Source organism: Heterocephalus glaber, unplaced genomic scaffold (genome assembly GCF_053883595.1).
Source record: "Heterocephalus glaber isolate CG9 unplaced genomic scaffold, H.glaber_assembly_v1.0 deba00000621, whole genome shotgun sequence".
NCBI classification, from domain to species: domain Eukaryota; kingdom Metazoa; phylum Chordata; class Mammalia; order Rodentia; family Bathyergidae; genus Heterocephalus; species Heterocephalus glaber.
Window position 1 is genome coordinate 15,124,166 of NW_028258153.1, and position 24,599 is coordinate 15,148,764.

General features: G+C 37.5%; 1 protein-coding gene across 11 annotated transcripts in view; it reads right to left on the reverse strand.

Moving 5' to 3' along the window:
* Positions 1-24,599, reverse strand: part of Unc80 (unc-80 subunit of NALCN channel complex) — a 219,931-nt gene that overhangs the window by 22,775 nt on the left and 172,557 nt on the right. For all 11 annotated transcript variants that reach the window (XR_015449083.1, XM_013074516.3, XM_087205796.1 and 8 more), the window contains 8 exons: positions 22,588-22,680; positions 17,822-17,857; positions 17,295-17,513; positions 8,071-8,271; positions 5,785-5,908; positions 4,710-4,835; positions 3,387-3,510; positions 2,452-2,658 (listed from right to left, as the gene is read on the reverse strand). Coding sequence is in view for 10 of the 11 variants with exons in the window: in XM_013074516.3 (XP_012929970.1) it covers positions 2,452-2,658; positions 3,387-3,510; positions 4,710-4,835; positions 5,785-5,908; positions 8,071-8,271; positions 17,295-17,513; positions 17,822-17,857; positions 22,588-22,680 (1,130 nt within the window). In the remaining variant the exon portion in view is untranslated. The remainder of the gene's footprint in view (positions 1-2,451; positions 2,659-3,386; positions 3,511-4,709; positions 4,836-5,784; positions 5,909-8,070; positions 8,272-17,294; positions 17,514-17,821; positions 17,858-22,587; positions 22,681-24,599) is intronic.

Sequence of the window (24,599 nt, forward strand, 5' to 3'; positions counted from 1 at the left end):
AAAATTCAATACAATCCTGAATGAGTGTTCTCAACAATAAAGCAAAAATTTTTGCGATAAAATGTTTTGGTTTTGATTAGAACACAAATATCTTTCCTAAGTGCATTGAACTTCTGCTTTGGAAAGAATAGAGGAATGTGGTCCATGGAACTGACAGAAAAATATTTTATAAACATGATGTCTGACTAATATTTTGCTGTCTAAAAGCTTTGTCATCATGGTTTTATGGCAATAGTAGCATATTACTCCTATCTTCAGCTAAAATATAGATGTTTTAAAATGTTTTTCTTTTTTAAGTGTAAAATAAATGTCCATGTTCTTAAAAATAAAACCAAAACATGCAGAAGTACACAAAGTTTAAAAAAATTATCATTCCAGATATAAGTGACCCTCCTTTTGCATATCACATCTATTACTAATTCCTGTTAGGCTTCTTTTACAGTATCTCCTAGATGCCCCTTCACAACATTCATTCATTCATTCATTCTGGAGGCAAATTTCCCAAACTGTGTGTCAGGGCAAACCAGAGTAGTATAAAGGTGTCAAAGGACCTTTACACCTTTGGGTGGGAACTTCCTCTGCCACGGCAGCTCTCACCACAGGGTCTGCCCTAGGGCAGTTAAGTGAACCTGGGCCTTCTTGACCATGTCTTAAGAGCCATCTATTTGGGCATCTAAAAAATCCAAATGGTAAACATGTTTCGATTCTTATTAGGAGAACACAAATATCTTTCTTAAGGACACTGGACTACTAACTACACAAAGAAATCCCCCTTCTTAAAGCCACAAAATCTCTTTCTCACCCTCCTCAGGCCTCACTTTTTGCAGCAATTGGTTATCTAAAGTCTTGTCCCTCAGCTAAACAAATGAGCAAAAAGCAACAGGCCACTTTTCCTCCCCTGATTCTGAAGACGTTCCTGTGATTTGGCACCTACCGGCATCTGTTGGCTTTCTGTCATTCTACTTCCCACTTCCACTTTTGTCAGTTCAGTACACAAGCTGTAAATAAGAAGGTGCTCAAAACCAGTCTGGTGCCAGGCAGCTTGGATTTGAAACCCAGCTCTGTCACTCATTAACTGTGTCTCTATGCGAGTTTCCGGGCCTCTGCCTCATTACTCCTGAAATAAGAAGAGCACTAACGTCTAAGACTTGTGTGGATATGGGAGGTCAGTGACGATAGTGTGAAGCACACACAACACTGGTGCACAATAAATTCTCAAATACAAAAATAAATTTAGAACAGAGGAGCAGGAGCCTTGCTCTTAGGTAAGCAAAACAAAACAAAACAACCATTAAAAAGGGCAGAAAGTAGAAAGAACTGAAAATATTTACTCTCCAGGTTTTTTTTCATACACTTGCTTTCACAGTGAGCTCCTTTTTCTCCGTCATCCTATGTGTACTCCCCAGCCTCATATAGGATTCTGTGCCTACTAGGGAATTTTATCTCAGCCTACTTCATGCTATGGACAACCGAGCACCCATGCAGGTAGGTCCTGCACACATGCATTTCCGGTGTCTTTTTCTCCATTTTCATTCTCATCACCAACCACATCATTTTTAGACACATCCCTTTAAAATGAAGTTCAAATATCCCACACATTCCAAACTCCAGGGACCTGTTTTTATTGGTATGTTTCCATTTGTCTTAGCCTTCCCACCAAGATCTACTTTGATAAATTGAAAAATGTCAAGCAAGACTTTGTCAAATTTCTCCCTTTGTGATTTCCTGCTGGTAGTGCTCTTTATTGTTGCTGAGGCAAGAGTGATCTTTTCTTCCAGTCCTGTTTATTCAGGACCAAAGAGTGGCCTTCCATTACTCCACAGGAGAGGATCAAATCAAAGGCAGAGATAGTTAATGAAAACCTAGGAGTTGAAGGGAGAAGGAAATTGGCGAGCCTATAAGGAGAGAATAAGTAGACTGGCCTCACTCAAGTAAAGATCAAGATGGAAATTCAAAGATGACATTGTAAGCAAAGAAAAATGGCTTGTAGTAGGTTTAACAAAAGTACTACGGACCAGCATGTTTTACTGCACAAGATGTAGAGTGCCCAACTCCAAGGACTCTATTCACATAGATGACAGACCAACGACTCCCATGAATTATTCAACACAGTGTCCTTGTGTAGTAGGTCAAGTCTAGACCCTGCAATAGCTCGAGATCTCACCAGTGATTTTGTACATAATCAGCAAGAAGGAATCCTTCCTACAGATGCCTTCTTTACATCCCCCAGACATCTGATGAAAACAACCAAGTTGCAGATATGAAAGTATTGTGTTTTTTGACATGTGCTTACTGAAGGAAGTTAGACTTGCAAGATGTTTCCTGCAGCTTCATTAAATACTTTGAGTTGAGCTGGAACTCACTAGGTACATCCATATATACACAATGTACACACACATACACATATGCGTGCACTTGCACGTGGGAGTGGGTGGAGGAGAAAGCACCCACCCAAGTATGCAGCTTGGCTAGTGGACTCAGCCAGCCCTTCCCTGCGCAAGTCTTTCCCTGCATCCCCAGGGGTGGAGCAGTGGGTGGGGGAGCTCTCCAGCATGAAGTTCTTGCTCCTGGACGTGCTGATGATCCGTGGTGGCAAGAGCACATTAATCACCGTCTGCAGCAGCAGCTGCACCTCGGGCTGCTCCAGCCATGGGCTATCTGAAGGTCAGAGTTCAGAAGAGGAAGGGGAAAGAAAAACAGTCACAAGATAGACTTTCCATATCAGACATAGAAAAATGCAGCTCTCTTTCCAATTCCAAACCAGGACACCGTTGAAGTTCAGGTGTTTCCTACCAAACACAGCTTCTCCCACAAACGTACACCACGTTCCTGGTGCTTGAGTAAACGCCACAGTCAGTACCCAAAGACTTATGTTCTTAGCTAGATCTCCCGCTTACTATTGAATCTCCTTTCTTTTCATAAATACTTAGGGTACTGTCCTTACATTTGAGATAAGCTTTTCCTAAAAGGACCCCCCCCCGCAAGAAGAAAGAGTAATGAAAATACATCAAAACTGAAAGACCATGGCAGGATTTCTGCTAAACTCAGTGGCAGTATTATAAAGTTTATCCATCTGTCAATTCTCATCTTATCATACTTCAACTAATCCAATTTTCTTAATTGAATGGAAACAATTTTCTCCTGTTTTTGCTGTAGTGAAATGATTTTAAATAGGCCGTGTCTTCTAAGAAAGAGAGCGGAGAAACTTGTCCCAAGGCAGCTAAAGTGGAAAGAAAGAAAAACTCTTATTTTCTAAGGTAACCCTATTTAAACCATTTAGATGGACTTCAGCTGATGGCTTTCATGGGAAAAGAAAAAAGAAATAGCAGCCTGGCATTTAAGAAAACACAACAAAAATAAGTTTCCTTTAGTTAAATTAATCAGACCTTTGCTTCCAGATCCTACTGTGAGCACAAATGGGATGAGTAGATTTAAAAGCATCCCCTCCCTTCGCTCTTGATTGGTGAATGGGGAGATCACATGGCTTAAAGGAAAATCTTCTTTTAAAGCCTGTACAGCAATAATAGAAAAAAAGATTAATTGACCATCACACCCACTTAGCATGTTTGTCTTTACACAGCATGGTGGAGATGGTGACTCCCTGGTGACCACTCCTGTGAACTATGAGTCAATTGTCTGTGCAGCATACGGTAGGAGATCCGATCAAAACTGATACTTTACCATCTGCTTGAGATAACTGAGAGCTAGGTGCCTAAAAAGACAGTGACATCTTGAATAGTAAATGAAAAGTTATAATACATATGGTCAGGTACAAAGCAACCTTATTTCCCGATTAACTTTTCCATGTGTCCACCAATGAATATTTTAGAGACAAATATTCTTGTTCCATTTGGAAGTTATTTAAAAGTCCTCTGACCCCTACCTAAGGCCTTCTTGAAACCAGGAAGCAATAAGCAATAGAAGAGAAACAAATGATCTTTGGAAACAGGTTATTAAAATATATCACTTTAGGGATGTCATTGTTTCCCTTCAGCATGGTAACCACAGTCCTTAATATGTTCTCTATCATCTACTCGTTCTTTGGGTGATGACTATCAAGCCTGATTGTCAGAGAGTGGGTAGATCAGTTATCCATTACATCAATTGTGTACTTTTCATTGATCACAGAGCTTTTCCATCATTTGATGCTTTTAAAATTGGGCAACACAAAAAAATAGGCAGGGGTACTGGGAATTTGCACATTTTGCCTTGAAAACTATTCTTCTAATTTTAAGAAATAGAGTGGAAGAAACTTTTTTCAAAAATCACCCATGATATTCAACCCGCAATCATTAAAGAAAATTAAGATATTCAAAGTCTGGTAATACTGTGCGAAAGAATTTTATGTTGTAATTCTTTCTGAAAATAATTTTAAAAACCAGACTTTGAATACTACTGCCTCCTTTAATTAACAATTGTGAGCTGATTATCTGTAAACCATTATTTTGCACACTTTAAATGAATTCAGGGGTTACTGAAGGTTGTGGCAGAACTAAATGACTCTGCTATTTTTGAGATCTCGAGAAGAATTACAGAAGCACAACTTAGGGCCATGCTCAGGGCTAAAGCTCCAAACCTATCAGTTTGGAGATGTTCCCATTTTTTTTCACAGATTTTGCCCAGCCTTTGCAGAAAGAAAGAGAGCACCATGATTGGTGTCTCAACCAGCAACTCTTAAGGAGCGTGACAAACAGGTAAGGCAGTCACACCTGTATCTGCAATGCTACAAGCCGGACAACAGCTGTGCTGAAGGGCAGAGGTGGTGAGAGATAAGGGCTGAGATGAAGAAGGGGTAATCCATCAGCAACACTGGAAGGTCCTACCACTCCCATCACCTGAAATACAAACAGAGCACATGACCAGCCTTGACCATTGCAATTTCATGCAACCGTAGTAAAGGAGTGTCATTCAAGAATAATAATGATAATAATGATTAATAGTAAATTGAAGGTTGGGCATGTTACTTTCAGTCTTCTCTATCTTGCCTTCTGAAGGCAGGTAATGTCTGGAGTCAGATCAGTCATTAGAGTAGATTCACACAAGGTTTTGTAGAATGCTGTTTATAGATAGCTATGTAAAGAATGAGAGATGAACCAAAAGCTATTCTAATCAGGGGACTGGACACTTACTTGGGGATTAAAAGGAGCACAGTCAACGTTCTCTGATGGAGCAAATACTGACAACAGTGATGATGGTAACAGCTCTATTTGCACTAGGCATTCCAACTACAGATTTATTGCTCAACTAGTTAAGCAGCAGATCCTATTCAATGAAATGTTCTAATATGGCTTCCATACATTGTACAAAACCTTGTCAGGACCAGACTCTAGATATTACATAAATGATTAAAAATATTTTCTTTTTACATAAATCCTAGACTGACCAACTCATAGTGTCATTTTGCACTAAAAAAAATAAATAAAGTAAAACCCTCTGTATTTTAAGGTCCCCACCCCAGACTTCCTCAACTTCTTGCCAATTGTGCAGTCTCCACCACCCCACTCTCCAACTGGCAGCCCTCAACTCTCAGCGCAAATTCATGAGGTGAAATGTCAAAGTAGTGCATGGGAAGCAGCACACCAAAATCCCACCTGATAGGGATGGTCCTCTGCATCTCCCCATGCACCACCTTGAAATGTACCTCACTATTTTCAGTGTCACCTGAGCCATCTGTTTTCACGGATAGGGGCACAAAGTGGTTGACCTGTAAATCTTCAATTCAGAGAAATCAATAGCAGAGTTACACTGTGCAAAGTTTCATAAGATTGCCACGTGGCTACTCACCAGATTGACACAGACATTGATCAGTGACCTAAGGTGAGGCAGGAAGGATATGATTGGCTGCCTCTGAAGTGTCAAACAAACCCCTTCAATCAAATTGCTGGCAGGCTCCCACTCAACCTGTCGCCTGGAATACAATATAGGAGCCATTAGCAGCTTGGCTCCCTTCTGGAGTCTGAAACAAGCGAATGAGACAATGATTCTGACACCATCTAAGACAGGACATGTATCTGAGACAACAGCGTGCTTCACACGGGACGAAGTTTACCCATGTTGTTCCAAAAGTACAGAGCACATTGGGAGGGGAAGAAGATACTGAAAACGTAGCAGAGGCACTCTTGCCCCACCGACTAATGAGACAAAATCTATTGAAGAAAAAACAAAGATGATGAATGGGTTGCATTTTAAATTCCTTGATTTTAGCTTTGAGGGTCCTAAGGCTATTATTTTAGGGGACTCTCATGAGGGTAGTTACTTTCAGCTCCCAGCTGTATTTCTGAAATCTACTTATCAGACTACACTTGATGCTATCAGCTTTGGCACCAGATGACTACTAATTGGATTTATATGGCTTAACTCATGTAAAAAAGCTCATATTAGAAGGAAATCATCTGTCTATTTACAAAGCATTCTTTGTTGGCCTCCTAAGAAATCCTATTTGGGGATATTTTTATAGTAGTATAAATGGTGATGCACATAACCCACTTGGATGAACATGAGGTTTTTCCATAATAAAAATCAATCCAGTTTCTGTAATTGTCTCAGTACTGAAAGATTTATTCCTGTGACTCTCAAATAAACAAGCTCTGAGCTTTGCTTATATCAACATTACTTCCATACATTTTCTTGGAAATACTTTCTAAGCTTACATTTCCTACCAAAATGGAATCTCTGCAATGACACAATGGAAATGTTATTCATAAATGACATATTGACATCACCGATGCCAAAGTGCCCAGGAAATCCACAGATCACCCTCAATCAATATGTCTTGTATTGAGCCAATATCATCTAAAGTAATTAAATCCAAGCCAACTTCATATACTTCATCCCTCCCAGGAGAATTATCTACAACTGACCAAGTCTGTGCATTGATCCAGAAGTCTACTTTCTGGAAGCATGATGTTAATTACAATGTTATTTATATGACAAATGGGCCAGCTTATGGAGAGATGCTCAGCATCTTTAGATATCAAATTATTTAAGTAAAATAATTTATTCTGATGCACACTTATAAGACAGCTGTTAATCTATGATCAGTCATTTGCCAACAGACACAAATACTCCACTGGGACCACTAAAGATACAGTGGTTTAAAAACAGGCATTATCATGGCACTGAAATCTTGAAATAATGTCTAGATATTCATCACTACAGTGATGATAAAAGAATATTAAAAAGCCGTAAGTTATTAGCATGAAATCATTTTTTTCCTTCAAAACCTTCTAATGGCAGCACAGATATTAAAACGAGCACAGGTTAATACCTAGAAACATCCTGACAAACTGAACACTAAGTGCTATAGATTCTTGGGTAAGATTTGCTTTAATTTTTGCTTTAGTTTAAAAGGACAGAGAATGCTCAAACTAACCCAAGTTGAAATTTCCAACTTAGTGGAATTACCAGCATGTATTAATTGAACTATCTGCTCACTGTGACTATGATTTCCAAATTAAGCTCATGTCTCTAGGTAGACCGGTTCAGAGGTATCCCTTTATCTTATCAGAAGGGTACCAGTGAATATTTCTTAGGCCACCAAACAGAAGTCAAGTGGTAAATGTGCACATTTAGAATTACACAGAAGTAGGAGAAAATTAGGTATTTGCTATTGATCCTCTAAACTTTTTAACTGCTGTTTGGCTAATTATTGTAAATTGTCATTTGTCTAAACCGGTACCTAAATATGTTAACTAATCATATTAAATACAGTACTGGGAATATCAAATTAAGTTTTCTTCTCACTTTAGTTGGTTATTTATAGGGCATCCCCTGGCTTATTTCAAAAGGGATTGTAGTTTACTGAATTTCTTATGTACATCAGATAAAGAACATGATAACTAAGAATGGATAGATTTTTTTTAGAAAGATGAATGCACTTTTTAAAAATATGTTATTTCCTCAAGATGGATCCTCCTATTAAGGTATTCATAGTCTTGATCAACTGCACAGATACCAGAAGAAAACTTTTAAGTTGCTCACTCAACTCCGGACTTCCCCTTTATGTTAAAAAATGACACCTTTTAACTTTGAGGCTTATTTTATCAACTGCTGACTAGGAGGCCTCCTCACCTCAAGGTAGGCATCTTATGGATTTTGTTGAACATTCTATCCAATCTCTTTAGAATCAGAATAAGGGCTGGCCTCACTGCCTCGGCTGTCCAGTCAGTAATGGGCAGCATCTCCATGATGTACCGCCGAAGTCCACGGCTCTCCATTGTTTGGGTATCATACGGGGCCAGCTTCAGAAGGGAGTGTGCAATCTCTGCCAACCTAAAATGATTATTTTTAAAAGAATAAGCTTAAAATGTTGCAATGAAAAATTTCCCACACAGAATCATGCCAATTACCTTCTGCCAGTACACCAACTCCCTGAACTTAGGACACTATTTCCAATATCCTTCCTCCCTCTGCTCTGGTCACATATGTCAATGTAACAGTGTCTACATACGCATAGTAACAGAGTCCAGGGATGCTTCAGAAGGTAAACATGAAAGGCAACTGACAGGAACTGCCACAGGCAAACTTAGGCTTCCTCCAAGGTTGGCAAAGGTTCCCAGTCACCAGATCCACACAGGAATGCCCCAAGTATGGGATTTTATGAGAGGGAATTGGCCAACAGGATTGGGCAGTGATTTCTGCTAAGTGCAATAGTTGAAGTAAATAATGTTCAAAAGTAAATATGGACTACCAATTTGCAAATAACTAAAAGTGGCCAAACATATATAAAGTCAATTTAATTTAATTTAATATTGTATGGAGGAGACCTTATGTTTAAAACCTTACGTTATTTCACTGTTAGTAGAAGTAAAATGTGTGGAAAATGTATGTCCATTCATGCAATTATCTTCCATCTATGTTGTACTTGAGCTTGTTTTCTGAAGGCTTTTATTATAAAAAATATACATAAGACTCCTGTCACAGTGGAAGAAGGATCAATTTTCTTTAAGTACAGAAAATTTTTTGAAAACAAAAAAATTTTTTTTTTTTTTACAAATGATAATATGTTAAGCCCCTACCACTCATTATTGGACTCTTTGATTTAAATTATGATTATTGATTATTGTAATATATCTAGCCAGGGAGATAGAGGATCTTATGGAAGTAGAGTACAGAAAAAGAAAATCCAAATAGAGAAGGGGAATAGAAAGGCAGTATTTTCAGGATTGTTACGAAGAGACAGGAGGCATGAGACACACACTTTTGAAATAAGTTTTTTTCCCTAATTTTTTGAGGCATGTTTGCCTTGGGAAAGCCCTGAAGGTAACCTTCTTAGAGCTTTGCAATCTCAGCACTGAAAGAGACCTTAATAGTCATTTAGGCAATGGGGTTTCACATGTTGGTCATTTGACTAGTTCCTCTTAAAAATAAAGCACATGGGCCAGGGATTTAGCTCAGTGGTGCTGCTGCCTGCCTTGCAAGCACAAGGTTCCAAGTTTGGTCCCCAGTACCAAAATAAATAAATAAATAAATAAATAAATAAAACAAAGCACAAAACAGACAAAATGGCTTTAAAGGAAAATTGAAAAATGGTTTCCCAGGCCTCATTTCTTAAATAATAGTCTCTGCATATTTTTAACTTTTAGTTTGGAAAATTTTGAACATACACACATGTAGGAGGTGAGTATGTAGCAAGTCCTTCAATGTACTCATCATCAGATTCAACAGTGACCACTTACATCCTAGTCTTTCTCCCTGGAGCTCAGACTAAAAATAATCTTTTTTTTTAATGATGTATTTAAAAATAATCTTAAGCATCATATCATTTATCTGTACATATCTCAGTGTATGAGTCTAAAATTAAAGGACAAAGGTAAAAAAAGTATTAGAACACAATTGTGACATCCAACAGATTGAAAATAATTCTGTTTTAAAGATAAACAACATCAAGTCAATTTTCAAGATTCCTTCATTATCTCATAATTTTTAAAGATATCCTTTTCTTTTTTAAAAAAACAAATCAGGGACAAAAAGGGCTCACACATTTCAGTTGGTTAGTATGATTTTAAGTCTCTTTTAATTTGTGATTTCTTCATCTTTTGCTTTTTTTGCTATCTTGGAATTTATTTGTTGACGTAATTAGTTGCAGCAATACTGTGGATCTCGCTGATTGAATCTCTAGGTTTTCATTTAATCTATTCTATTGTATTCATGTCAGTTGGTAGTTAAATCTAGGGGCTAGATCTACAGACTCAATTTTGATTTTTTTATCAAGAGTTCTTAACTGATGCATCCTTCTACCAGGAGGTGCACAATTCCTAGTTGTCACTCTTTATCTTGTTAGCTGCCCCTAGAGATCCCTGCGGAGATCCATTAATGCATTAATAGAAGTACAATGGCAATATTGTGTTCTTCCTTTTTTCACATATTAACTACAGAATTTTAATAAAGAGAAATGTTGATCACTCCAAGAGAATAGGAGAGACAAGACAAAGGGCTGAGGGTATTTGTAGTATAAGAGCTCTCTAGGCACTCTGCTCTAGGAATCACAGTCAAGCAAGCCACTGCCTCTCTGACACTTGGATGTTTTACAAGTGCTTGTAAAGAGAATTTACAACTGTACAAGGTAACTTGGTCCATGCTGGAGCAGATCGGACATTAGGTCCCTAAATTTCCTTTAATTTCTTTCTAGTAGCCCTAATTCTGGAGGCATAAATCCAACCCATCTTCTTCATGGCCACCCTTCATAACTGGAAATAGTTACTGTCTCTTCATCCTATCTTCCCCCCAAACTGGACATTCACATTGCTCTGGAAATGGTGAATTTGGGTATTCTGAAGAAATCATTTTAAGCTCTTCTTCATACTCGTCTTTAAATGTATTTCTCATAAGTGTGTCATACAGAAAATAATTATTTCTCAGGTTGTTTATGTGGCAGATAAGAATGTATGTATAGACACTTATTTCGTTGCACTTCTTGCTTCAGAGGTTGTGTTGAGAAATGATCAATCTGTGTATTTTAAGCATGAGAACCATACATAGAGCTGAACTTGAGAGCTGTTTTATAGATTACTGCCTAAATTACTTTAATTCTTGTTTATATTAAAAAGTGAATTTGCTTTGAGTCTAAAATGAAATTTCCCTTTGATATAATCTTTGATGTATTAGCATATGAATAATCTCTCTGTAAGAAAAGTTACTGCGGTCCTTTCACAGTAAAAACACAAGAAATTTCCCCCTTGGAAGGGAGAGGGAGGGAGGAGAGAATTGCAGATCATACTGCTTTGGCAACTCAGGACAGAACAAATGAGGCAATAAAATCCCTTAGGGCAGAAATTATATCTAATCAAGAATATTTTTCACTAAAGCCTGGGAATCCACAATATTTTGGACAAATCTAAGAGAACAGATTGCCTTAAAGCTGGTATTCTTAGCTTTTGGGCTCAATCCAAATTCTGCATTCAAATATATCCTGTACCTTTATATCACCCCATTTCTCTTTTTAAATCAACTCTTTCTCTTTGGATGGTATCCATTCTTATGCCTTTAAGTATTATTCACAATCCCCAAATTTTAAATATTTAGTTTCACACATACACATACACACACACTAACATACACAAACACATTTAAGCACTTAATTTATAAGAGAAAAATTTTAATTATAAACTTTGCTTTGTATAGGGTCCAAACATTTAGATCTGTCACCCTTTAGCAATATAGAATATATGTTTGTCCACAGAACATGTACTCTTGTCTTTATAAAAGTTTTTCCTGTAGCACTGCCTTAATAGAGGGCAGTTAGTCTAAATTCTCCCTGGCACTGCCTTATCAGAGGGCAATTTGTCTAAATTCTCCCTGTGCAGTAAAACCTTTGCTCACCTATTGGTCTAGATGCACTTGAATAACCTTGCCACACTGCATTATGATCCTTACACCAACTTTCTATGATGGCATGCACACTCAGACATGTGAACTATGCATTTATCTGTCATGGAGATGTTGCTGAGGATACATCATCGTCATATTTTCTTTTTTTTTCCCCCATTAAGTTTATTGGTACATTTTCGGTATAAAATACAGTTACATTCATCATTGGGATCTTGTACCTTTACATGAGTCTCTTGGTTCTTATTTTTTTTCCCCTTCACTTGCCCTCCCTTCACCCCCTCCACCCTTCCCTATTTGCAAAGACCTTGTTTCCATGTTTTCCCTCTTCTCATATTTTTTCCTTTCCCTTTTTTCCCTTCCCCTACCCCTCCCAATTCCCCTGATCTTTTAGACCTTTTCTTCCTGTTACACAATATCAGTTATACATTTTTTAAATTACAATATTAAGATCTAGGAGACATTACCACAGATTTTACAGAATTGAAAAGGATATAAAAAGCATATTACAAAAATCTGTTTTGAAATAAATTTGACAACTTCTAAGAAGTACCTTGGAAGACAAATTAATGAAACTAACTCTGGAGGAAATATAAAATTTGAATAGCACCTATTAAAGAAAGTATATTCCTAGCTTGAAAACCTACCTATATGACAACAGCAGGCTCATAAACATTTTAAGTGATAAATTATATCAAACAATTAAAGCAGAAAAAGGAAGCAACACTTCTCCCCTCATTTTAGGAACTCAACATTGTGCTAATCCTAAAACTGGATAAAGATAATAGAAGAAAAAAGTATGAACATAGATAGAAATTTATTTAACAAAACAAACTATTAGAAGTCAGATCTGGCAGGATGTAGAAAGTGGTTTTGTTATAGGGATGGCAGAGTTGGTTCAGCATTGGAAGATCCACCCCCAAAAGCCATCATTTTAACAGAGGAAAGGAAAAAGCCATATGATCCTGTCACTAGTTGGAGAAAAAGTATTGGACTAAATTCTACAGCTGTTCATGGTAAAAGCTATCAGGAGACTAGAAGTAGAACAGAACCTTCTCAACAGATTAAAGACATGTACTCCATACTTCCAGCGAGAACGCCTTATATGAATGGAGAAGATACAATGCTTTCTCCTCAAGGTGGGGAACAAGGGCAGATATGCTTACTCTTTATCTGTCCATTAAACTTTGAAACCTAGTCCCCACCAAAATAGCCTGGCAATAAAATGACACAACTAGGATAGGATTGGCACGGCAGAAGCAAAATCTTTATATGTAGATGAAATGACCATCTACAGAGAAAATACTAAGAAATCTCTAGGAGCCCCTAGAACTTGTACTTGAATTTAGCAGGATTAGAAAACACAAGGTATATATAAAAATTCAGGTCTGTGTATACTTGCTATAAATGAAGAATTGGATATTGAAATTTAAAAGTTATGTAGGAGTACAAAGGACCTAGAAAAGTTAAAAACAAAAACAAAAACAAAAGCAGTGTTGGAAGACGTTTAGTACCTAATTTTAAGACTTCTTCTAAAGCTACAGTAATCAAGGCAGTGTTGGTGTGAGGAAAGACATATAGATCATTGGAATAAAACAGAGAATCTAGAAATAGAACCACACATATATGGTCCACTGAGTTTTGAAAGATTATTTAACATTAGTATTTTATAGAATATAAACTCAATTCAAGAGCCGAGGAAGAGATAGTGTTTTCAGCAAATGGCACTAGAACACCTGGTATCCGTATATAAAAAATTAACCTCAACTCTTTTTTTCCATACATGAAAATAACTTGAAGGGATCTATGAACCTAAATAAGAAAGCCTAAAAGTATAAAACTTTAAGAAGAAATTATAAGGGAAAATATTTGTGAATTCAGGGTAGGCAAGAACTACCTAGGATACAAAAAACATGACGTATAAAAGAAAAAAATTGATAAATGAGATTCCATCAAAATTTAGAACTTTAAATGACATCATTAAAATGAAAAGTAGTTCTTAGACAGACCATATTTACAATGCATATAACCTATGACCAGAATATATGAAGAATTCTTAGAGCTCATTAATAGACAACCCAATTAAAATGCAGACATAAGAAGATGATAAATAGCCAGTATAGCACAAGGAATGGTGTGCAACTCTAGAATCAGAAAAATACTAATCAGTACAACAACAAGATTGAACTATACACTCATTAGGGAGATGAAGTTAAAAGTTTTAAAAGCCTTGTCGTTACTTTTTCTTTTTGTTGGATTCTCCCCCTTTGCGTTTAATTTGTCACGCCCAATGGATTCATTCTGCTGGGTTTCCTGGGGTTGTGATCCTCATTGTCTTTTCCTAGGGTATTGTCTAAAATTTTTTGGAGTGCCGGTTTGGTACTCATGAAGTTCCTGAGGTGCTCTTTATCATGAAAGTATCTTATTTCTCCATCCATTTTGAAAGATAGTTTTGCAGGGTACATCAATCTGAGTTGGAGGCTGTTTTCCTTTAGGGCTTGAAATACATCACTCCAAGCCCTTCTTGCCTTGAGGGTTTGCATTGAGAAGTCTGCTGTGATTCTGATGGGCTTTCCTTTGTATGTGATTTGTTTCTTTTCTCTCACTGCTTGTAGAATTTTGTTCTTCTGTTGGATTTCTGGAATCCTAACTATTATATGCCTATGTGTAGATTTTTTTTGATTAAGGCTAGCTGGAGTCCTATATGCCTCACTTATCTGTATGTCAAGTTCTTTTCCCCTCCTTGGGAAGTTTTCTGCCATCTCTTCTGTGAACAGTTTTTTTATGTCATCTGCACTCTCTCCTCTTTCTTCATTGACTCCAATCAGTCTTACGTGACTCTTCTTTGCATCATTTAGCAGCTGCTGGATTGATTTCTCGTGTTCCCTTACAATTTTAAAGCAATTTTTCTTTTCCTCCTCACTAATTGCAATCTTATCTTCTATATGTGAAATTCTATCCTCACATTGGTTCATTCTGCTGTGCAGACTTTCGATGGAGTTGTTAATCTCTTGGAAATCTGTTTGTATCTGTTTTATGGATTCCATTTGTTTCCTATGTTGGGATTCCATCGTGTTCCTCAGATCCTCTATTTTTTTATCTGTGTCCTCTCTAGATTTATTAATCATGTCTTGCACCATGAGCAAAATCTTTGCTGTTATCTGAGTAATTATTTCTGATTTCATTTTTCCCAGATCCTCTTTTGTTGCCAGTTCAGAGAGTCCAGGTGGTTGAGTATCAGATTGTTCCATCTCGTTTCCCTTTGGGGTTGCTGTAGGTGATCCGGAACTCTGTTCTTGAGGCTTGTTTATGTGTTTTCTCATTTCCATGGTTGTGTGTGGGGGGGTGCTTCTGGCACCCATGTGGCTCACCTTCTCTCCCCTAGGAGCTTGGGATGGTGGTGGGGGAGCTTCCTTCTGGGTGCTGGGACCGGGTCACCTTCTCTGCCCTAGGAGCCTGGGATGGAGGCGGGCCATATTTTCTTTTTAACAAACAATCAGGAGATAGTTTTTGTTTTTGTCACTTTTAAAAAGTACTTAAAAAAATTTTAAATTTTATCAACACTACAATTTTTTAACTGATCACTTTTCACTCTTTGCTTTGATAATCCAGAGGCTCAAGGTCAAATTTATGTTTTATGAATAACATTTAATATGATCTCATGTTTATTTTTTGTACTAGTCCTATCACAAACATAATTATTTTCCACATTGATTTCACTTCCTCATTTGGGAATTCTTTCACCTTGTGTCTTATAATTTTCTAAGTTACTTCAAACCTTTTATAAAATGATAAATACATGTGCTTATAGCACTTATAACACTGTATTATTGTCATTTTCTTATATCTGCCTCTTGTATTGGACTGTGATAAGTTTGAAGACCAGCACCTTATTTTACATCCACAATGTCTAGCATAGTTTTTGAATAATTTTTATCAGTATTAATGTTTATCATATCCTAGATCTGTGCTAGGCACTGAGCTTCATCACTTAAAACTATAGCTCATTTAACTTTTAATAGGTGTTGGCCTCTAGAGGGAGCTCTAGGCCTCTCTGACTTCTGCCGCCCCCTCCCTCCAAATTCCCTAAGGAGTAGTCACAGAGACACTTTATAGACACTATTTCTAGTCTATCTATCTATCTATCTATCTATCTATCTATCTATCTATCTATCTATCTATCTATCTTTTAGGAATCTTTCCTTTTCTCTCACAAAATGGCTGTTTCCCTGTTCACAGAATCCCTCAGGTCAGCAAGACTTGACCAGTGGGAGAAGGGGAGGAACCCAGTGGACCCCTCAGTTGCTCCAGTTGACAAAAGGATCTTGACACTCCAAACTTTTCTGCCCTTTCTCAGAAGCCTCCTGCTCTTGAGCTGAACTTCTCAGTGTGAAATAAGCTCTTCCCCAGGACTGCACAGTGGGTTTGTGAGCAGAAGCAAAGCTCTGGAATGCTCTCGGTATTCATGGCTGTGCAACCACAACTCAGAATATGAAATAGGTCTGCAGGGGAAAGCTCCTGTGCTCACAGAGATTTCTACCTCTCTTTTTTCTTTCTACATTTTTTCAAAAGCATCCTTTAAAAAGTTAATAATCAGGGAATAGATGTGCTTTGCTGCATCATAATTTCTGAATGACTAGACTGTAACTCTACTTTAAATTTTATAGCTTTTACTACCTATGAAGTTTTTCTTTCAAGCATTTTTTAAAATGACCCTTTATAAACTGCTACAAATATGGATGAATATAAAAATACAAACACAACCTTTATAATGAGTAACAACCAAGAGGGAATCTCCACAGGAAGGGAAAATATTGATGCACAGACAGCTCATTCTGGGGCCTCTCTGGAGGACCAGTGGTAAAAACTTTAAAATGATGAGAGGCCTGATCCAGTCCAGGATTTCACCAGGACATTTCTTTCAATAGCTGAAGGCTATGTCATGCACAGTGATTACAAAAGGGATTTCAGGCCCAAGCTACGTTATATCTAAGAATTAAAACACTCACTTCCCTGCAGGGCTTATTACTGTGTCCTCAGATACTCCAGGGCCAGAACAAGTCCTTAGCAGTGGTGTCTTTTTCATGTAAAATGACAGAGATAAAACACTGGATTCTTGTGAAAAATCAGAATCTGGGCAATAAGTAATATTTGGAAGAAAACTACTTCAAACTTAGGTGATGGCAATTTTTCATTCATTCTCTTTTATTGAGGAGCAAATATATGGACTGTGATTTTCTGTCTTAAGAACATTTCCTCTGGCCACCCTAAGAGCCTTTTTGATAGACTTAATGAACACTTCACCAGAGGGTTCTGTATGATATGTATTCCAGTTACAAGAAACAAGTCATCTCAAATATCTTAATATATATCCTGGAGGATAAAAATTCCCACACCCAGCCCAACACACACTCAAACCCATGGCCATACTCAAGCTACACTCAGGCTAGCGGAAGTGTGGACGGTACCTCATGTGGGATTTCACATCCAGCAGCTCCAGGGCGGTGACTCGTGGCTCCCCAGCTAGGTTTTGCAAGATCTTCAGCCTTGGCCCGCAGTGCTTATAGAATTCTGTGCAAATATTCAAGAGGGATTCCCTCGGCCTTCTGAACTCTTCCCGAGCAATACGTTCATCCAGTTCCTCTCTGGGAAGTCCTTGCCCTTCCTCCAATAAGTGAAGGTTTTCCCTGGGAATTTAGAAAAGATTAATCAGGGGTCTGGAGAGGTAGGCATGTGTCAACCATGAGAGAGGTGTGAAGCGAATCATAAGGTTGCTACTGAGTTAAGGCATCAGTATGGTGGGGCCAGATGAACCTCATCTGCAAGATAAAGTTTATCAGTAGAAGAGATTGACACCCAAATTACAATGACTTTACATTAGCCACTTCCTGAGGATTTACATAGAAATAGCAGGTCATAATTAACTGAATACATCTAATGGAATTCAAACCCAGATGTTAGAACTGGCATGGAATTTGAGCAGATCTTTCAGTACCTGATAAAGTGCAGTTTGGCTCCTTGCTCCTGGTACCTAGGAATCAGAAAACAGTCTGTGTTAATATCAGAGCAACACAGTGATCCTTTGCTGAGGCTTCTTATATGATTTTCATATGAAAAGCCCTTGATGATATATATAATTTTTCTTTTTTGGTACCAGGGATCAAACTCAGGACCTTGCACTTGCAAGGCAGGTGGTGGCACCACTGAGCTAAATTCCAGGACCCCTGATGATATATTTTGATAAACTCACAAGCATACACATATTAATCCTAAAATATAAAATCTTTATCTTTCATTAGGCTACCACATACAAAGCAGTTATAGTTGCTGTGAAAGCTATTTCATTGCCATATACTTTAAATAAAGAAAAATACATAAAAACTCACTGAATATAGCCAAAGGAGAGACATTTTTGAAAACTTTAAATTCTAAGGCATAGTTTTAACATTATGTTCTTTGGTTCACATGATCAGAGGAAGAAATATGGCTGTCTTCCTTCAATTCTGGAGACTTATTGCTTTGTGATTAATTGATACTTGATGTGAGAGGAGTTCTTTTCTCCATCCACCATTTATCTAGCACTTGAATTTATTCCGGTATGCATAGAGAAGTTCCTACATATCACTAAAATGGTACCATTTTCCTTTAATATAAGAAGTTAATGCATGAGTTAATAATGATCATATCAGGTAATTTATAGTTGGATTTAAATTTATTTTTGCCTTATTTTTAACATGAGTATGTATAATGAGCGGAGAATTAAATTCACATAGATAATAATACACACTTAAAAATATGCTTCAGATAGAGTAGAAAATTATTAAGTTTTCCCTGCTAACTACTCTATCCTAGGAAAGGAGAAGTTTCTTTTAAGCCGATTGTGGGTTTGTGCAATCTTAAATCTTCCTTCGAGGGGGAAGGTAATTACAGATTTGTGTGTGTGTGTGTTGGAGTATTTAGATATTTACACAGATAGACTTAAGCAGGTAAAGTATTAACTAGTAAAGTCAGTGTCTGAGTTATACCAGAACAAGGGAGGATCAATTGAGCAATTATCAAAGCATCATTTGAGGACATAAGTCAAAATTTGGGTAAACTATCTATAGAAAATCTGCCCCTGAGGGCAGAGAAGCTCAGCCGGTCCAGGCACCCAGAAGGAAGCTCCCCCACCACCATCCCAAGCTCCTAGGGGAGAGAAGGTGAGCCACATGGGTGCCAGAAGCACCCCCACACACACAACCATGGAAATGAGAAAACACATAAACAAGCCTCAAGAACAGAGTTCCGGATCACCTACAGCAACCCCAAAGGGAAACGAGATGGAACAATCTGATACTCAACCACCTGGACTCTCTGAACTGGCAACAAAAGAGGATCTGGGAAAAATGAAATCAGAAATAATTACTCAGATAACAGCAAAGATTTTGCTCATGGTGCAAGACATGATTAATAAATCTAGAGAGGACACAGATAAAAAAATAGAGGATCTGAGGAACACGATGGAATCCCAACATAGGAAACAAATGGAATCCATAAAACAGATACAAACAGATTTCCAAGAGATTAACAACTCCATCGAAAGTCTGCACAGCAGAATGAACCAATGTGAGGATAGAATTTCACATATAGAAGATAAGATTGCAATTAGTGAGGAGGAAAAGAAAAATTGCTTTAAAATTGTAAGGGAACACGAGAAATCAATCCAGCAGCTGCTAAATGATGCAAAGAAGAGTCACGTAAGACTGATTGGAGTCAATGAAGAAAGAGGAGAGAGTGCAGATGACATAAAAAAACTGTTCACAGAAGAGATGGCAGAAAACTTCCCAAGGAGGGGAAAAGAACTTGACATACAGATAAGTGAGGCATATAGGACTCCAGCTAGCCTTAATCAAAAAAAATCTACACATAGGCATATAATAGTTAGGATTCCAGAAATCCAACAGAAGAACAAAATTCTACAAGCAGTGAGAGAAAAGAAACAAATCACATACAAAGGAAAGCCCATCAGAATCACAGCAGACTTCTCAATGCAAACCCTCAAGGCAAGAAGGGCTTGGAGTGATGTATTTCAAGCCCTAAAGGAAAACAGCCTCCAACTCAGATTGATGTACCCTGCAAAACTATCTTTCAAAATGGATGGAGAAATAAGATACTTTCATGATAAAGAGCACCTCAGGAACTTCATGAGTACCAAACCGGCACTCCAAAAAATTTTAGACAATACCCTAGGAAAAGACAATGAGGATCACAACCCCAGGAAACCCAGCAGAATGAATCCATTGGGCGTGACAAATTAAACGCAAAGGGGGAGAATCCAACAAAAAGAAAAAGTAACGACAAGGCTTTTAAAACTTTTAACTTCATCTCCCTAATGAGTGTATAGTTCAATCTTGTTGTTGTACTGATTAGTATTTTTCTGATTCTAGAGTTGCACACCATTCCTTGTGCTATACTGGCTATTTATCATCTTCTTATGTCTGCATTTTAATTGGGTTGTCTATTAATGAGCTCTAAGAATTCTTCATATATTCTGGTCATAGGTTATATGCATTGTAAATATGGTCTGTCTAAGAACTACTTTTCATTTTAATGATGTCATTTAAAGTTCTAAATTTTGATGGAATCTCATTTATCAATTTTTTTCTTTTATACGTCATGTTTTTTGTATCCTAGGTAGTTCTTGCCTACCCTGAATTCACAAATATTTTCCCTTATAATTTCTTCTTAAAGTTTTATACTTTTAGGCTTTCTTATTTAGGTTCATAGATCCCTTCAAGTTATTTTCATGTATGGAAAAAAAGAGTTGAGGTTAATTTTTTATATACGGATACCAGGTGTTCTAGTGCCATTTGCTGAAAACACTATCTCTTCCTCGGCTCTTGAATTGAGTTTATATTCTATAAAATACTAATGTTAAATAATCTTTCAAAACTCAGTGGACCATATATGTGTGGTTCTATTTCTAGATTCTCTGTTTTATTCCAATGATCTATATGTCTTTCCTCACACCAACACTGCCTTGATTACTGTAGCTTTAGAAGAAGTCTTAAAATTAGGTACTAAACGTCTTCCAACACTGCTTTTGTTTTTGTTTTTGTTTTTAACTTTTCTAGGTCCTTTGTACTCCTACATAACTTTTAAATTTCAATATCCAATTCTTCATTTATAGCAAGTATACACAGACCTGAATTTTTATATATACCTTGTGTTTTCTAATCCTGCTAAATTCAAGTACAAGTTCTAGGGGCTCCTAGAGATTTCTTAGTATTTTCTCTGTAGATGGTCATTTCATCTACATATAAAGATTTTGCTTCTGCCGTGCCAATCCTATCCTAGTTGTGTCATTTTATTGCCAGGCTATTTTGGTGGGGACTAGGTTTCAAAGTTTAATGGACAGATAAAGAGTAAGCATATCTGCCCTTGTTCCCCACCTTGAGGAGAAAGCATTGTATCTTCTCCATTCATATAAGGCGTTCTCGCTGGAAGTATGGAGTACATGTCTTTAATCTGTTGAGAAGGTTCTGTTCTACTTCTAGTCTCCTGATAGCTTTTACCATGAACAGCTGTAGAATTTAGTCCAATACTTTTTCTCCAACTAGTGACAGGATCATATGGCTTTTTCCTTTCCTCTGTTAAAATGATGGCTTTTGGGGGTGGATCTTCCAATGCTGAACCAACTCTGCCATCCCTATAACAAAACCACTTTCTACATCCTGCCAGATCTGACTTCTAATAGTTTGTTTTGTTAAATAAATTTCTATCTATGTTCATACTTTTTTCTTCTATTATCTTTATCCAGTTTTAGGATTAGCACAATGTTGAGTTCCTAAAATGAGGGGAGAAGTGTTGCTTCCTTTTTCTGCTTTAATTGTTTGATATAATTTATCACTTAAAATGTTTATGAGCCTGCTGTTGTCATATAGGTAGGTTTTCAAGCTAGGAATATACTTTCTTTAATAGGTGCTATTCAAATTTTATATTTCCTCCAGAGTTAGTTTCATTAATTTGTCTTCCAAGGTACTTCTTAGAAGTTGTCAAATTTATTTCAAAACAGATTTTTGTAATATGCTTTTTATATCCTTTTCAATTCTGTAAAATCTGTGGTAATGTCTCCTAGATCTTAATATTGTAATTTAAAAAATGTATAACTGATATTGTGTAACAGGAAGAAAAGGTCTAAAAGATCAGGGGAATTGGGAGGGGTAGGGGAAGGGAAAAAAGGGAAAGGAAAAAATATGAGAAGAGGGAAAACATGGAAACAAGGTCTTTGCAAATAGGGAAGGGTGGAGGGGGTGAAGGGAGGGCAAGTGAAGGGGAAAAAAAATAAGAACCAAGAGACTCATGTAAAGGTACAAGATCCCAATGATGAATGTAACTGTATTTTATACTGAAAATGTACCAATAAACTTAATGGGGGAAAAAAAAGAAAAGAAAAAAGAAAATCTGCCCCAGGGGTGGGAAACGATTATGCCTTTCTTAAAGGCAAATATAACAGCACTGGAACAGTTCAGAGACCACTTAGCATGGCCATGCAAACAAACCAACACAAATACCAATTTCGAATGTGGTTTGGGTTTCTCTTTGACAATATTAAAAGAAACCTTCATATTTTCTTGTAACTCTAAACTCGCTTTTGTTTCTTTTCATTGGAATGTTTCACACTCAATATTGAGTCCTTTCAGGATTTCTTTCATTCCCGGCAACTGAAATTCAGGTTGTATGAAGCTGAGACACCACAGGAAAAAAGGCGCAGTGAATTACCTGGTGTTCACCCCAGCTGACATGGTGTGATTGGCTGATGTGGTCCCCTTATGACCTTGGTCACACCTGCTCATCTGTGGTGCTGTCATGGGCCTGTAACAACAACAACAATTGCCAGAACAAAATAACAATGACAAGTTGGGTGTAGTGGTGTGTGCTCAGCTCCTAAAGGCTGAGGCAGGAGGATCTCCATGAGTTCAAGCCCAGCCTGGGGTATATAGTGAATTCAAGGCCAGCCTGAACTACATAGCAAGACCCTGTCTCAAAAATCAAACCAAAAAATAACAACAGACATGGAAACAGTTATAAAATCCTCATGTTATTGAAGCTCACACACCTTTTATTTAAGTTTTAGAGTTTAAAAGGTCAGGCTACCTAGTGCTGGGCATCCCTGTCACATATTTTCGGTCATCTTGGAGAGGCACTTTAAAGGTCATGTTAATTCCCATGGGTCTGTAAGCCTATCATTACTTAAGTTCTTCCACTTTCTGGTTCTGAGTGATAAGCTAGATTCTTCAAATGAGACACGTGTTCAAGCCCCCAAGACAGCTGATGGAGAGTTCAGAGCTCACTCTTCAGTTCTACAGGCGTCAGGTGGTTAGCCACTCTGGCCAGGCGTGAAAGGCCATATGTCTTTGGCTGCCTACACCAACGTCAGTCACTCTTACTTTTCTGAGAAACCATCAAAGAATGAAATGATTCTTGTAGTGAAAATTACAACTAAGGCTACCCAGGAAACCTGTATCTACTTTAAGTCAGTAATTAAGATGCTTTGTAATAGGTTCGAATCAATTCACTTTATATCTGCAGCATTTATGTAAAATATTAGGTAAAGTTTCCCTTTGAATTGGCATCTAAGACACAGAAGGGATGGTGTAGTTTTTCTAAGAAAGTACTTTTATAAAATCTTTAAAGCTTGTTTCTATATTGCTTAGGTTCTCTATGCTACGTACAACTAGAAAGAAAGTAAACTTTTAATAATCACACCACATTCTGCTCTTCCCACCTGTCAGGCAAAATTTAAAGATGGTTTCTAAGACTTTGGCTGCTGGGTGTTACTCCACTGATTGTGTCATGTTTCAAGGAAATCATGGCAAAAGGGAGGTTACTTGGGAAGCCTTCATCTGATCATAGCAGCCTTTGAAAGCAGAGCATTCTCTCTGGCTGGCGTAAAGGATCCAAGGTGCTGCTGCTCGCTGGAAAGACAGGAGGGTCCTCTAAGTGCAGAGGTGGCACCTGGCTGATGACAGGCAAGGAAATGGGATCTCAGGCCAGAGCTATGTGAAGCTGAAAACCTGAGTAAGCTTGGAAGTAGATTCTTCCCCAGTACAGTACTCAGAGTAAGAGCTCCAAATGACCAGTGCTTTGCTTTCTACCTTGTGAAATCTGAGCAGAAAACCCAGCCGCTCCTGCCTGGACCTCTGGCCTACAGAACTCTGAGATGATAAATGGGTTGTGTTTTAAGTCTCAAAGTTTGTCACGAAGTGTTATACAACAATGGACTACTAACACATATATATTTGGCTACACAACTTCTGATTTCTCTTTTCATGAGATAAAGAAATTAGGGTTGGGAAAGTGAATGGAGATTCTCATCTCCTTTTTGTAAAAACAATGAAGCCTATTTTGTTTTAACTATTACCAAACAAGGAAGCTTTTACTTCACACAAAGAATATCAAAAGCACTGAAATATATAAAGGCACAGAATTTCAAATGTCAGAGCTTCATGCACAACTCTTCATGACATTTTGGGTAAATCAGTTTTGGATGAATTAATTGACTTCTCATAAAAGAGAATAGAAAAGAGAAAAGGGCCAACATTGTGTAATATAAGGAGAAATAACTAAAGTAGTATTTGAGAAAATTTGACAACTTTTCTGTAGTTGTAGGAAGGGGTTAGTAAAAGGGTACAAAAGGAAGAGTGTAAATCATTTGCTTATTCTTCTTCCCAGGACTTTAACAAAACCATCAACAAAGCATTGGGACTATTTCTAATTGGAAGAGGCAATTT